At 54.1% G+C, this 13947-nt stretch overlaps 1 protein-coding gene across 2 annotated transcripts; it reads left to right on the top strand.

Moving 5' to 3' along the window:
* Positions 1 to 358: 358 nt before the first annotated feature.
* LAG3 (lymphocyte activating 3) lies at positions 359 to 6331 on the top strand. 2 transcript variants are annotated; one of them, XM_046682407.1, is made up of 9 exons: positions 366 to 388; positions 704 to 843; positions 1151 to 1298; positions 1709 to 2013; positions 2631 to 2894; positions 3296 to 3571; positions 5160 to 5402; positions 5670 to 5800; positions 6137 to 6331. In XM_046682407.1, the coding sequence occupies exons 2-9, from the start codon at positions 786 to 788 to the stop codon at positions 6281 to 6283; spliced, it is 1572 nt and encodes a 523-aa protein (XP_046538363.1). In that variant the 5' UTR covers positions 366 to 388; positions 704 to 785; the 3' UTR covers positions 6284 to 6331. The 2 variants fall into 2 exon arrangements, with proteins under 2 accessions (XP_046538354.1, XP_046538363.1); XM_046682398.1 differs by having other exon boundaries at positions 359 to 843.
* Positions 6332 to 13947: the final 7616 nt, after the last annotated feature.

The following is a 13947-nucleotide window of genomic DNA, read 5'->3' as shown; positions in this document are numbered from 1 at the left end:
AGGAAAGCTTCCTGTCCATCCCATTCCCCGGAGGCACTGGCTGGATGGGTGGGGAGGCAGGTGTACAGGGCTAATGAAGTTCTGGGAGGCTGAGGGAATGAGGGAGGGGCTGAGTACCAAGGAAAGGGCCTGCCAAGAAGGAAGTGTGCATGGAGGACTGGGGAGGCCGTGTAGAGGTGGGCCAGCAGGTAGTTCCAGGCAGAAATGGTTTGGAGAGAAGGGCAGAAGGTCCCTGAGAAGGAACAGTCAGGGGGGTGGGGGAGGGAGTGGAGGGGGTGGCGGGGACACCCAGGACTGAGGAAATAAACAAGGGGAGCGCCACCACAGGGGTGGAGGGTAACGCTGCTGGGAATCAGCCCCCTCAGACTTTCCACTGCGAAGCGAAACTGTGAGCCCTGGGGTTTGTGGGGGGGGCGATGGGGAGGGGAAGTGGGGAAGGTGGAGGGAAGGCAGAAGGACAGGGGCAGGGCCCTGGGAGCAGCACAACAGCCTCCCAGCTCAAGACAGCCACCTTGCCTCTGCTCCGCTCTGTCACTGCCCTGCCCTAGTCCCTGGGACCCCCCCACCCCGACCCGGACTGCCTCATTGGGCCAGCCGTTCTCTGGATTCCAGCCTCTGGTCATTGGGCCCTGCCCTCTCTCTCCAGGCCTCCATCCCTGTCCCTCTTCCTCTTCATTCCCTTCCTCCACCTCCCTCTTCGCAGAACCTCTCTTTTTGTCCACCGCCCCCTCCCCTTCTGACCTCTTCCCTTTGGAGGGCTCAGTGTGGCCCAGGCCTAAGGGGAGATGCGGCAGGCTCAGTTCCTGGTCTCGCTGCTTCTGCAACTGCTGTGGGTGGCTCCAGGTAAGGCGGGGATGACCCTCTGGGACAGTTGAGGGTTTACCTCCAGACCCACAGGAGGGGGTCAGCAGGGATCCCTGCATGACCGCCCAGATGCCAAGGTCCCTAGCTTGGGTGGATTCTTCTAATGCCTTGCTTGGGGCAGTCCTTCAGCCCCCGAAAGCCTCTCTTCAGTCTCCCCCTTGGTAGGAAAGGGGCAGAAACCCAAGGTCTTCCCCAGCCCCGTTTCTCTCTCAGGACACTGAGACTCCTCTACTCCTAAGTCTCTTGACTCACAGCCCCTCCCTTTGGCCTCTCTTTTGCTCCCCAGTGGAGGCTCCAGAGCCTGGGGCAGAGGTCACAGTGGTGTGGGCCCAGGAGGGGGCTCCTGCCCAGCTCCCCTGCAGCCCCACAATCCCCCTCCAGGATCTCAGTCTTCTGCGAGCAGGAGGGGTCACTTGGCAGCACCTACCAGACAGGTATGCACCCCAAACTTGGGCAAAAGAACCCCCAAATCCGGCAGTAATGGCATCCAGACTCACAACCCGAGGCTCAAGCCAGCCCTGTGCGTTCTCCCTGAGCTGTCAGTCCCTCTAAAGCCAGGGGCTCAGCCTCCTCTGCCGCTCTGCACCCCGCCTGCCCTTCCTCCGCAGACAGCTCCCCCACACCTGCATCCCATAGCATGCCTGACTCTCCAGGACTGGATGGTGCTGGCCCATTCGGAGGGGGAAGGGGACGGGGCCGGCACGGGTGAGGGGACACGGAGGAGGGGCGGTTAGCGGTCAAGAGACCTTCCTTTTGGGTGGGTTTTCTTATCCTTGGGTGGTCGGACTGCATCTGGCCTGGGGCTCCTTCCCTCTCGAATTTCTCGATCCTCTCTCTCCCGCAGCGACCCGCCGGGTCCCGGCCCCAGCCGCCCCTCAGCCCTCGGCCTTCGACCCCCGGCGCCCTCCCCGCGGGGACCCGGGCCTCGCGTCTACACAGTGCTGAGGCTGGCCACCGGCGGCCTGCTGAGCGGGCGGCTGCCCTTGCCGCCGCACGTGCAGCTGGCCGAGCGCGGCCTCCAGCGCGGGGACTTCTCACTGTGGCTGCGCCCGGCCGGCCGCGCCGACGCCGGCGAGTACCGCGCCGCCGTGCGCCTCCGGGACCGCGTCCTCCCCTGCCGCCTCCGTCTGCGCGTGGGCCAGGCCTCCAGTAGGTGGGGGCGGGACGAGGGGAGCGTGGCTGGGAGGAGGGCGCCCCGCTCCCCGCCGCCCCGGAGGCAGGAAGGGCTGGGGCAGAGGCCGTGCTGCTAAGGCTGCGCCCTAGGCCCTGCCAGAGAGCCCCTAGAAGAGAGCCTGATTGCGGAGGGGAAGGGGCCCCCAGAGAAGCACGTGTGGGAGGAGGAACGCCCCTGTGCAGGGAGAGGTGGTATCACCCCGTGAGCTCCCCTTCCCCAGCTCACAGCGCCAGGGTGGAGGAGGGAGGGTACCTCTGGGGGTTGCGGGGAGTGCAAGGCCAGAGTGATTCATTTCAGCTCAGGGGGTGGGCTTAGCGGGGATCCTCAGGCAAGGCCTGGAGGAAAGGAAGGGGGTAGACCAAGCCAAGTAAACTGGGGACAGGAGGCAGGGGAAACAGGCGGGAGACCCCTGGGCATCAATTTTAAGCACCCCAGGTGCCAGGCACTGGGCTGGGGGTGGGGGGACGTGGCAGGAGAAGACGACAAATCTATAGCTTAGTGCCCCTTTCCAGGAGCTTCCAGCTTAGTTGGCCTGCTGTGTTGGGTAAGTGTTTCTGGTAGGGCTGATCAAACCTTCTTTATTCTTGCTCAGTGACTGCCAGCCCTCCAGGGCCTCTTAGGACATTGGATTGGGTCATTTTGAACTGCTCCTTCAGCCGTCCTGACCTCCCAGCTTCTGTGCACTGGTTCCGCGGGCCGGGCAGAATCCCTGTCCAGGAGTCCCCCCATCACTACTTCACCGGAAGTCTCCTCTTCCTGCCCCAAGTCAGCCCCTTGGACTCTGGGCCCTGGGGCTGCATCCTCACCTACAGAGATGGCTTCAAGGTCTCCATCATGTACAACCTCACTGTTCTGGGTAACTCCTCCAGTCTGCCTTCACACTTGACCACAACCCCTTCCTGCCCCCTGTCACCGCCCCCTGACATATGGGTCCCCAAACCAGGTCTTTGGCAGCTAATGCCACCTGTGATTGCTCTGGGCCTCACTGTCTAACCCCTTTTTCCATCCCACTGCAGCTTTTTAGCTGCCTTCTCCCCTTCTAGCTCTTCCCTTGGCCGTTTAGCCTCACTTGCTAGCCTTTGGTCTCCTGCCAGCCCAGCCACATCTTGGGTTTCTGAGCATCCTCAGTTCATCCACCTTATTCTGCTCCTTAACCCTCTTCAGAGCATGACCACCTCCTTCTGTGCAGACCCAGCGCTCTAGCCACTCTATACTGCGCCCTCTCAGCTTTAACTTTGGGTTCCCTTTTCTCTCTAGGTCTGGAGCCCTCAGTCCCTCTGACAGTGTATGCTGCAGCAGGCTCCAGGGTGGAGCTGCCCTGCCACCTGCCTCCTGGCGTGGGGACCCAGTCTTCCCTCACTGCCAGGTGGGCCCTTCCTGGGGGAGGCCCTGACCTCCTGGTGGCTGGAGACAATGGCAACTTTACCCTTCGACTAGAGGCTGTGAGCCTGGCCCAAGCTGGGACCTACACCTGCTGCATCCATCTGCAGGGGAAGCAGCTCAGTGCCACGATCACTTTGGCAGTCATCACAGGTCAGCTCCAGGTGGGAAAGGAGTAGCTCCCATCCCAGGGGAGCTAGGACAGGGCGGGAAGGCTGTCTGGGCAAAAACTGGGCAAATATGCCTCCTGATGCTAGGCCGCTGGGCACAAGTTGCAAAGGCTGCCCCTTGTGGCCTCCTCTTTTCTCGCCCCCATATAGAGAACCGAAACTGAAAATCTCCCTGAGTCACTAGGTGAACGTTCCACTCTTCTCCGAGGGACTCCCCTGCTCTGAACTGGGGGGAAGGTCTGAGAAGTTAGAAGGAGAGGTGGCAAAAATTTGAATATTTCAAAAGAGGTGGAATCTATTTCTAGAATCCTTGTCCACTTTCAGGCCAGGGCTTGGATTAAAGTTGCAGGAAGTGGCCTGGATTTCGGAGGAATTAATAAATCAGTCCCTTGGTCCGCAAATATTTACTGAGCAAGGGCTTTTCAAGACAATATAAAACAAACACAGAAAAAAAACCCTCAGAAAGGACATGTTGATTGATTGGTAACTATCAGCCAGGGCACCTTGGCTGTGTCTGCAGTGCTCACCTGTGGCTCTAAATAGTAGCACCATATAGTAAGTCCTGAATAATGCATATTGGTTGAATGAATAAAGAATACACCCGCAAATTATACGTCTGTCTCCTGAGAGCCAATGCTGAATTCCACCTGCTTCCTGGATATCTCTACCTAGATATGGTACCCACACCTCAGCTTTACTCTGAATACCGTCTTTGCCTCAGCCTCAGTCCTCTTGCCGACTTAGCCTTTCTGTCAGTAACTCCACTTGTATCCCATTCACCCTGAAACCTGGCCTCCTCCTTCCCCCACATCTAGTCACTCAAGCCCACCGATTCCTTCTGTCCAAGTCTTCTTGAGCGTCCACTGTTTTGCATCAGTTTTCCCTGCTCTCTGCCTGACAACTCGATGGGAGAGAGACTATCATCTCTTTTTTACAGAGAACTTTCCCAAAGTCACACAGCTGGGAAATGCCAGGCTTGGGGTCTAAACTCGAGTGCCTGTGTCACCAAATATTCAGGTGCCTGTTCACTGTGCTCAAGGCCATTCACCATCTGTGTCCTCCTACCCACCCTCTCTCTCACTGTGCAGCTTTGAGATGCTCTGTCTCTAGATTAGTTTACTGTTTCCAAAACATTCAGAAAGGGGGATAGAGTTCATTCAGGGGCCACCCCAAGGCAGGGGGCACTGATGTGAGCCAAGTCGTGCAAGCAGGAGAAGTGCAAGACAGATTGGAGACCAACGCACCTGACTGCTGTTAGGCATTCTGAGCATCTGAGTAGAAAGTAAGGTGAAAGAATCTGAAAGAGTGCTTGGCGTGCGATCCTCCCGGGCCAGTCTGAGTTTGACCAGTCCCCTGAAGGCAGTAGGGAGCCTGGAAAGTTTTTGAGCAGCAGTGATCTGACCAGAGCTTTGTCTTGATAAGACTAACGTGGCCATGTCCCTGGTCACCTCCTGGACCTCATCTGCTCAGAGCCCAGGTGAGCGCAGGGCAATGGATCCTTAGGACTTCAACTGTGGTTTCAAGATAGGGGGCTGGGGCCCCAAAAGAGCTCTTCCCTCTATTTTTTTCAGTGACGCCCAAGTCTTTGGGGTTCCCTGGCAACCTGAGAAAATTGCTCTGTGAGGTGACTCCGGCATCCGGAGGAGAGCGCTTCATGTGGAGCCCCGTGAATGAGCCATCTTTGAAGGGTTCCCCAGGACCCTGGCTGGAGGTGCAGGAGGCCAGACTCCTCTCCCAGCCCTGGCAGTGCCATCTGTACCAGGGAGAGAGGCTTCTTGGAACAGCGGTATACTTCACTGAGCTGTCTGGCCCAGGTCTGAGATGCCACCACACCACACCCCCAATGCCAGACCAGTCATTGATCCCACTTCCAGACCCCTCCCCTCCCTGGCCCAACTTTTTTCTTTCCAACCAGGGACCTGACCTCCAGTTCTTGTCTAGGCCTGACCCACTTCTGCTACTAATTAGCTCAATGATCTGGACAAGTCCCTTAAACTCTCTGGGCCTGATTGTCTGCATCTGTAAAATATGAAGGTGTGGCAAGATGTCCTTCCAGCCCTGACCCTGTACTTTCTCCGTAGGAGCCCAACGCTCTGGGGGAGCCCCAGGTGCCCTGAAAACAGGCCTTCTCCCTCTCTTTCTCATCCTTGGTATCCTCTTTCTGCTCTCTTTGGTAACTGGAGCCCTTGGCTTTCACCTTCGGAGAAGACAGGTAAGCCAGGGACGGCCCCCTCCCCCACCCCCCCAGCCATTGGCTTCTCCTTCCCCTAGTTCTTGGGGTGCTGTCTGGCACCCCTTCCTCAGGGAAGATGACCAACGTGGACCCCTGAGCTTGCTTTCAGAACCCTCTCTTCATAAGCGTCTGTACGCCAGGGACCCCTTGTGCCTGAAGGACCCAAGGGAGACTTGAAGGGGCTGAAAAAAGGCCTGGGACCAGATGGGGAGGGCAGGGAGCTGGGAAAAAAGATGGATTCAGTATCCATATTCCCTTTCCCTTCATGCTTCTCCTCTTCCCACCCTCCACCTCTCTCTCCATGTCTTCCCACAGTGGCGAGCAAGAAGATTCTCTGCCTTAGAGCATGGGATTCACCCACCTCAGGCTCAGAGCAAGATAGAGGAGCTGGAGCCAGAGGCACAGCCGGAGACGGAGCTGGAGCTGGAGCCGGACCCGGAGCTGGAGCTGGAGCAGCCCTGAGCTGAAGCTGAGGCAGCTGGCTAATCTCCGCAGCTCAGTCCAAATAAAGTCCCTGTCAGCAGCAAGCCTGAGTCGGCCTCCTTCTTGACAGTGAAGGCTCTTGTCTCCCTAGCCTCTGGGGGCTCCCTTCTCCCACCCCAGACTTCCGACCTACTTTCCCCAGCTAATCTCTCTCATCTTCCTCTTTTCTGCTCCTCGCTCCTTTGTGATTCTTTCTTCCTTGGTCTCTGTCTTTCCTGGGTAGTCGTTTTTCTGAAGCTCCAAAAAGCACTCACCCCTTACCTCAAGAGCCCTCTCCTCCTTCCTTCTGCTCAGATCATGCTGGCCGCCTTGGTTTCCTTTATATTTTTGTTTCTCTGGCCCACCACACCTGGTCCCACACTCGGCTCCACTTCAGCACTGTCCTTGGCCCTCTGGCTGCAGCTCACACACACACACACACACACTCACACACACACATACACACACACACGCGCGCACGGAGGAGCCCTGACATGTCTAGTCTGCGGGGAGATCAGATCTTGCAACCTTTCTGGGCAGCCGCTGACGTTCCTGCCTGCCTCCGCCCCACCCCCACATTCCTCAGCTCTAGGAGGCCTTGTCTGGTCTAAGGCACGAGAACACACTGCCACCCGGTGGACACTGTTTGTCACACGCCACCGGAGGTACTGGGCAGATGGGGGCAGGCCCGAGATTGAGTGCAGAGGCCAAGGCGGGCGCAGATCCCGCATGCAGTCCCTGCATTTGTGAGGCGCACTCTCTGTGGTCGCTCTCTGTGGTCGGCATACACATATGCCACATATGCATGTGCACCCAGCAACCGTCACAGGCCCTACGCACCCTCCAGGGGAGGGACTGAACAATACACGCCTCAGGACACATAGCCCTGGCCCTGGCAAGGTTATGACCCGAGTCTGACAAAGGGGATTCAGTGAAACCCACATGGGGAGAAAAGCAGCCAGCAAGACAGCTGACTGCTGCTGCAGCTTTGGGAGTCAAGAGGCCTGGCTTCTGATTCCAGCTCTGCTGATGTGACCAGAGCTAATCTCCCTGAACTTCAGTTTCCTCACCTATTAAATGGGACAATGACAACCCACCAACATGAATTTTGGTGACTATCAGATGATAAGAGGGCTTTGAGAACCGTGAAGTGCTCCAGGCGTCTGATCATCTACTGATGAAGGCAGAAGCAGGCCTGCTCTGGTCATAGTGACGATGCAGAAGCCCAACGAGCCTGCCTGCCCCCTCGCTCTGTCTGTCACTCTCGGAGAGGACGTTCATCTGGGCCGGGCAGACAGTCCAGCAGAGTGCTCGCACAGCCTCAGCCCACAGCCCCCCCACCCCCCAACTCCAGGACCTGGAGCTCCGCCTGCGGTATGTGCAGGGCTCTGGACTTTGGCTGCAGACAGCTCTGTCAGGGAACTTTGACCCTGGGCAAGAGGAAGAAAAATAGTGAAAGAGAGTGGGAGTGAGCCAGCAGAAGCAGGAGGCACATGGGGCACATGTGTTGTGGCAAAGTCCTATGGGTGTCCCGCTGTGCTGTGTGATCAGTGACACAGAGACAAACCACGAGGCTGAAGACCTGACACAACAGCCAGAGACTTGGGGACAGAGAAGGGAGAGAGGGACACCTCTGTTCTGGGCAGACCCTCAGAGGGAGAGGGGCACCCTCTGAAGTCTGAATAGTGAGCCGTTTAAGGCAGTCTGAGGTTCTGAGACTTAGAATGGTGGGGACCCTTGCCTTGTCACTGATAGAGAACAATGGCACCAAAGGAGGCTCTGGGGCTCCAGGTGAACAGATCACACTGTAGGGTGAAATACCGAAGGCCCTTTGAGAAACCTCTGAAGCATTGTTCCCGCCCCAGCCAAGGAGACTCCTCAGCTCTGCCCCATGACCCTGCTCTCCCTCCACAGCTGTAGTGGAAGCCCCCATATTTTAATGGGGCAGGGGTTTCCTGGAAAGTTCTGTGGGCGGTGTTTTTCCTCTCTACTAGGTAACACCCTATGCCCTTTGGGCTTATGAGAGTCTTATGAGAGAGTCATCGAGGATTCACTGGCATCTCTGCAGGGACTTCCCCGTGCTCCTGCACAAAGGAGACAGGGAGGGGACAGAGGCAGAGTGAAGGGCCACCTTGATCCTCCACCCGCCAAGGAAGAGAAGAGCAAAGGGCGGAAGGAAGAGGGGGCCTGGGCTTGTGCATACAGTGTTCCTTTGATTAATTCTTACCCACCTCTCTGTGGGATCTCTCCTAGGGGGTGACACATTCCAGCTCCCTCCCCCCTCCCCGTCCTGGCAAAGCCCCACTCCCCTCCCAGCAAGATAACTTCCAGCCGTTTTGGTGTCCTCTTAAGGCCTTCCAGGAAGCTAGGTTAATTCATCCCACCTCTCCAAAGTTTATCTGCAAACCAATGTTCCAGGCTGGGGTCCTGGAGGGGAAGGGGCATCAAAGAGGCAGGGAGCTTAGTGGGGACTGGGGAGAGGAGATCATCTTAGGTCCTTGTTAAAAGGAAAGAGGGTGTATCGGTTATATATCGCCGCATAACACATCACCCCCAAATTCGGTAATTTAAAACGATAAACATATTATCTCACATGGACAGGAATCCAGGAGTAGCTTAGCGGGAGTAATTCTGGTGCAGGGTCTCTTGTGAAGTTGCTGCCAAGATCTGGGCCAGGGCTGTAGTCATCTGAAGGCTTGGCTGGGCTGGAGGATCTGCTTCCAAGAAGGCTCCCTCAGTTGGCTGCTGGCCAGGGCTTTAGTCCCTCCCTACACGGGCCTCTTCATAGGACCACTTGTGACATAGCAACTGGCTTCCTCCAGAGGTAGAGAGTGGCCAAGATGAAAGCTACCATGTCTTTATAAGCTAATCTGGAAAGTGACATACCGTCACTTCTGCTCTATTCTGTTGGTCACACAGACCAATGCTGGTACAATGTGAGAGGGGACAGCATAAGGGCGTGAACTGAAGGAGGTAGAAAATCACTGGGGCCATCTTGCAGCCTGGCTATCATGGGGGGAACAGTGCCTGAAAGAGAGGACAAGAGAGGCAAAGAGGCATCTCTGAGCACATACACCCCCAGCCCTGCCATGGACCTCACAGCTTCTTCCATTGTCCACTGTCCAGAAGTTCTGGAGGCCAAATGTGGTCCAGAGCTTTGCCAAGTCAACTGTGTCAGGCAAGAGGCCATACAGTGTTCCTTCAGATCTGCGGTCCCATTTGTCAGTGTGCCCCCCACCCCTGACCTGGTCTTCTCATCTCCACAGGGCGGGGCAGGCCCAGAAAGTTCCCGGCCCCACCTCCCCAACCAGGCAGAGGTGTTAGGGTTCAGGTCTGAGCCCCTGCTGCCACCCCTCCCACAAAGGAGGTGAGGTTGTCCTGCTTGAGCCCACCCAAGGTGGAGTTCACCTTTGAAGGGAATGGGGTTGCGGAGGGGATGGGTTCTATCTGCTCCACTCTGTGGCTGACAGTTTCTCCAAGGGGGTGCAGGTGCCAGCTGGCTGAGCCCACGCTGGGCTCTGAAATTTGCCGGCTCATCCCTCCCGTGGGGTCTGAGAGGCCCAGGAACCACCTTCAGAGCAGCAGAAAGTGGTACTGGCGCTAGGGAGAATGTACCTGGGGTGAAGGTGGGTCCACCCTCCAAGACTGTTTTACAAAGAATAGCTTCTGTGACCCCTCCCCCACTCCCTCAGCTCCAAGCCCTGCCCCCAGCCTGCTTTGCAGAGGGTGTCAGTGAGCTGCAGATGTTTCTGGTAAGGAGGCCACCACAGGACTGCACCTGGGGCCTCCAACTTCCCTACTCCACAGGCAGTCCTCCTCCTCCAGTAGCCTGGTCTCCAACACTCTGTCAGCAGCCTGTGATGCTGGCTTCCCTCTGTTTCCCATCTCTTTGCTCCCCCCTTGGCCTCCTATCCTTCCTCCAGCCTGGAGACAGAATATATGCAGCAAAAATAGCTCTCTACCAGGAACCAGGAGACTTCTAGAAATCTGCGTTCTGCATGCTGACAGTCACAGGATGGGGCAGATAGCTTCAGTTGCTTCTTCCGTAAAATGAGGATAGTAATACGTACCAAAAAGACTTGGCCTGTGGTAATGTATGTGAAAGCGCTTTGAAAACGGAAAGTCACCTATAGGTGTGAGGGATCAGGGTGATGGTAGACCTCGGAAGCCCCACTGAGGTTATTGGCCTCATCTGCCCTCCACTGCCATGGGAGAAGGCTTTCCTTCATCATTGCCCTGTCCTTTCTTGATGCCTAGGAGAGGCAGTGGGGTGAGGGGGAAAACCCAGGGATTGGGGTCCAGATATGTGAGTTCAAATCCCAGTTCCACCAGTTACGCTCACTAGGTCTGTGATCTTTAGCAATTTTCTTAAACTCTTTGAGCCTCAGTTTCCTCATCTATATGGTCTGGAGCATAATACCTATGCCTTATATTGTTGTGAGGATTAAATAAAATACACAGCCATATAAAGCACACAGCAGTTCTAAATGTTCAATATAAATTTGCTCTCTCTTCCTCTTTTCTTTTCCTGTTTGGAAACTCCAGAGGGAGAGCCAGCTTCTTGGAGCCTCAGAACCCCTCTTCACAGGCAGTCACGGGTGACAGACCCAAGAACTATATGGCATCATATAGTCCATCTGGTCCATTGGTTGCAAACTGGTGGGCCCTAAGCTAGAATGCTTTGGGATGTTTTATTTTATTTACCCAGTGTTAGAACGAAACAAAAAATTAGTTGCCAACATTAAAATTAGGAGACATTACATAAATGTCTGGGTTTTCACCTTCTCTCCAAATTTTGGCAGAGCTGGCAACTCTGGGTTCACATTCTGGTACAATTTCTACTCTCAGCTCGGCTAGAGCTGTGTGGTTAGTGGCTGCCCTCATTAGATGAGGCAGCTACTCTCTAGTTTACCTCAGTCTCCACCCCTCCCTGTTGTTTACAGCCAGCCTGCTTTTCTTATCTATACTACACCGCGGGCTCCTGTAGGCATTTAAGTTTGAGACACTTGCTCTAGTCCCTCTCCATTCATTCATTCAAAAAGTATTCAACAGCCAGGGGTTGGGGAGAGGGAGGAATGGGGAGTTAGTGTGTAACGGGTACAGAGTATCAGTTGGGGAAGATGAAAAAGTTCTGGAGATGGACGGTGGCAATGGTTGCACAATAACGTGAATGTATTTAATGCCACAGAACTGTACACTTAGAAATGGTTACAGTGGTAAATACTATGTTGTGTATATTTTAGCACAACAAACTTACTATCAATAAAACTTAATATTAAAAAATAGTATTTGACAAGTAATAAGGATCTACCAGGCCCAAGGCACTCTGCTGGGTGTTGGGGTCTGGTGCTAAGTAAGACAGACGTGATCACTACTCTAGCCTATGAGAGAGACACTAAACAATTAATCATTTCATTACACTGGGACGAGTGCTTGCAAGGGAGAAGCACAGAGTACTGGGCGGTCTTAGCACAAGTGACCCTTGTTTCCACTGAGGAGCTTGAGTAGCCTTCTCAGACTATGAGGAGAGGTCGTGTGCAGAGGATGGTGGAGCAACAAGATACAAACAGCCCAAATCCTGCTGCTGGGGTAGGGTGTGGTGCTCCCTCACCTCTGAACCACCTGCCTCCAGGCTTCCTTCAGGTGAGAAATCCACTTCAGTCTCATTGAAGCCTCTGTTATGTTGAGTTTTCTTTGGCTTGTAGCGGAGCGCAGTGCTTGCTGATACACACTTCCCATGGAAGCCTTTCTTGATCTCCCAGTTGAAGTGGGTTCTTGGCGATAAGCTCTCCCCGTCCTCTGTGTTTTTCCTTCTGTAGGACTTGTCCAATTGTAATGGACAATGTAGTGTCTATGTCACAGGCTGGAGTGGTGACCATGTCTAACTTACTCAACATCACATCCCTGGCACCCAGCAGAGTGCCTTGGGCCTGGTAGACACTTAACACTGTTGAATATGCAAGTAGAAGGAACTGGTCTAGGCCAGGGTTGTAAACTTAAATGCCCATAGGAGCCTGCTAGGTAACGTAAATTAGAAATGCAGGCTTGTAAACAATTGGGAGGGTGCTTGTATTCCAGACTGCAGGAAGGCCATGCAGGCCTGAGGAAGGACACATACCCTCACTTGAAGGACACACACCCTCCCTTTAAGGATGCTCCTTAGAGGTTGCACCTAACACTTTTCACTTATATCCATTAAACAAAATTGAGTCATTTAGCCACATCTAGCTGCAATGGAGGCTGGGCAGTATAACTTAAATCTGAGCAGCCGTGAGCTCAGCTAAAAATTGAGGGTTCTGTTACTAAAAAACAAAGAGAAAACAGATTTTGGGGACAACTGAAGGTCTGTGCAGAGAGATAGCTAAGATTTGAAGAATGAATAAAATTTTTCTAGATTAGTGGTTCTCAAAGTGTGGCCCACAGTGGTTCTTGAGCCCCTTTTAGGGATTTGCGAGGTCAAGCTATTTTCATAAAAATAATAGGACGTTATTTGCCTCTGTCACTATGTGGACATTGCAATGATGATGCAAAAACAATCTAGGTTAGACTGCTGCCTCAGCACAAATTGAGGCAGTGGCACCAAACCATGCTATCGTCATTGTATTCTTCACTGCACTTGCAGTAAAAAAAGAAACAAAAATTAATGCCAGTTTCACTTAAGAATGCCCTTGATGAAGCAGTAAATATTAATTTTATTAAATCTCAAGCCTTGAGTACATTGTGTTATGAAATGAGAAGTAGCATAAAGCACTTCTCTTGCAAATGAAGTACAATGGTTGTCTCCAGTAGAAACATTTGCATTAATTGTTAGAGTTGCAAGCTGAACTAGCCACTTTTTTCATAACAGGGGATGGCATGATCACACGTGCTTATTTAAATGATCACTCCGTCTGCTGTGCGGAGGGTGGCCTGGAGGAAGGCAGAATGGAGAGGCCGGGAGACCAGTGAGGAGGCAGGAGCTGGAGTCCAGGCAAAGGAGATGATGGCACCTTGGATTGGAATGGTGGCAGTGGGGCAGAGTGACTTGGATAGACTTTAGAGCTATTTAGTAGGGGAACTGGTCCACAGGAATTAGTAAATAAATATGTGGGAGCGGTTGGGTGAAGAAAGAGTCAAAAGATTACACCCAGTTTATTTGGCTTGAGCAGCTTGGTAGATGGTAAAGCCCTCACTGAGTGGGAGACTTGAAGGAGAGATAGGTCTGGAGGGTAAGAGTATGCAGATGATAAGTTTAGTTTGAAAGGTGTTGAGTTTGCTATGTCTGGTGAACGTCCAAGTGGAGATGTCCAGTGGGCAGGTGGGTATACACATCTGGAGCTCCTGAGAGATCCAGGCTAGAGATAAACATTTGCCGGTTGGCCAGAGACGAAGGCCCAGAGGAAAAGCGTCTAGTCCGTGGTCGCTCTGGGTGTCTCAGATATGCTGCACTTGGCCCAGGCCCTTTCTGCCACACTGGGCCATCTATAATGCCTCTAGTGCTTATCCACTGAACAAATGCCCTCAGGGCCCTGGAGCAAGGAGCTGATCGGAGCTGACTGCAACTGCTCTCATATGCCTCCCACTTGCTTCCCACTTTTTCTTTCCCTGAAGCCTAGGCCGGATTGCAACATCATTGGCGTAAGCTTTGTCTTGCCACCCAACAAGAAACATATGACACTCTGGGC

The sequence above is a fragment of the Equus quagga genome, chromosome 1 (assembly GCF_021613505.1).
Source record: "Equus quagga isolate Etosha38 chromosome 1, UCLA_HA_Equagga_1.0, whole genome shotgun sequence".
NCBI lineage: Eukaryota > Metazoa > Chordata > Mammalia > Perissodactyla > Equidae > Equus > Equus quagga.
Note: the sequence above shows the minus strand (reverse complement) of the source record. Positions and strands in the feature narration are given on the sequence as shown.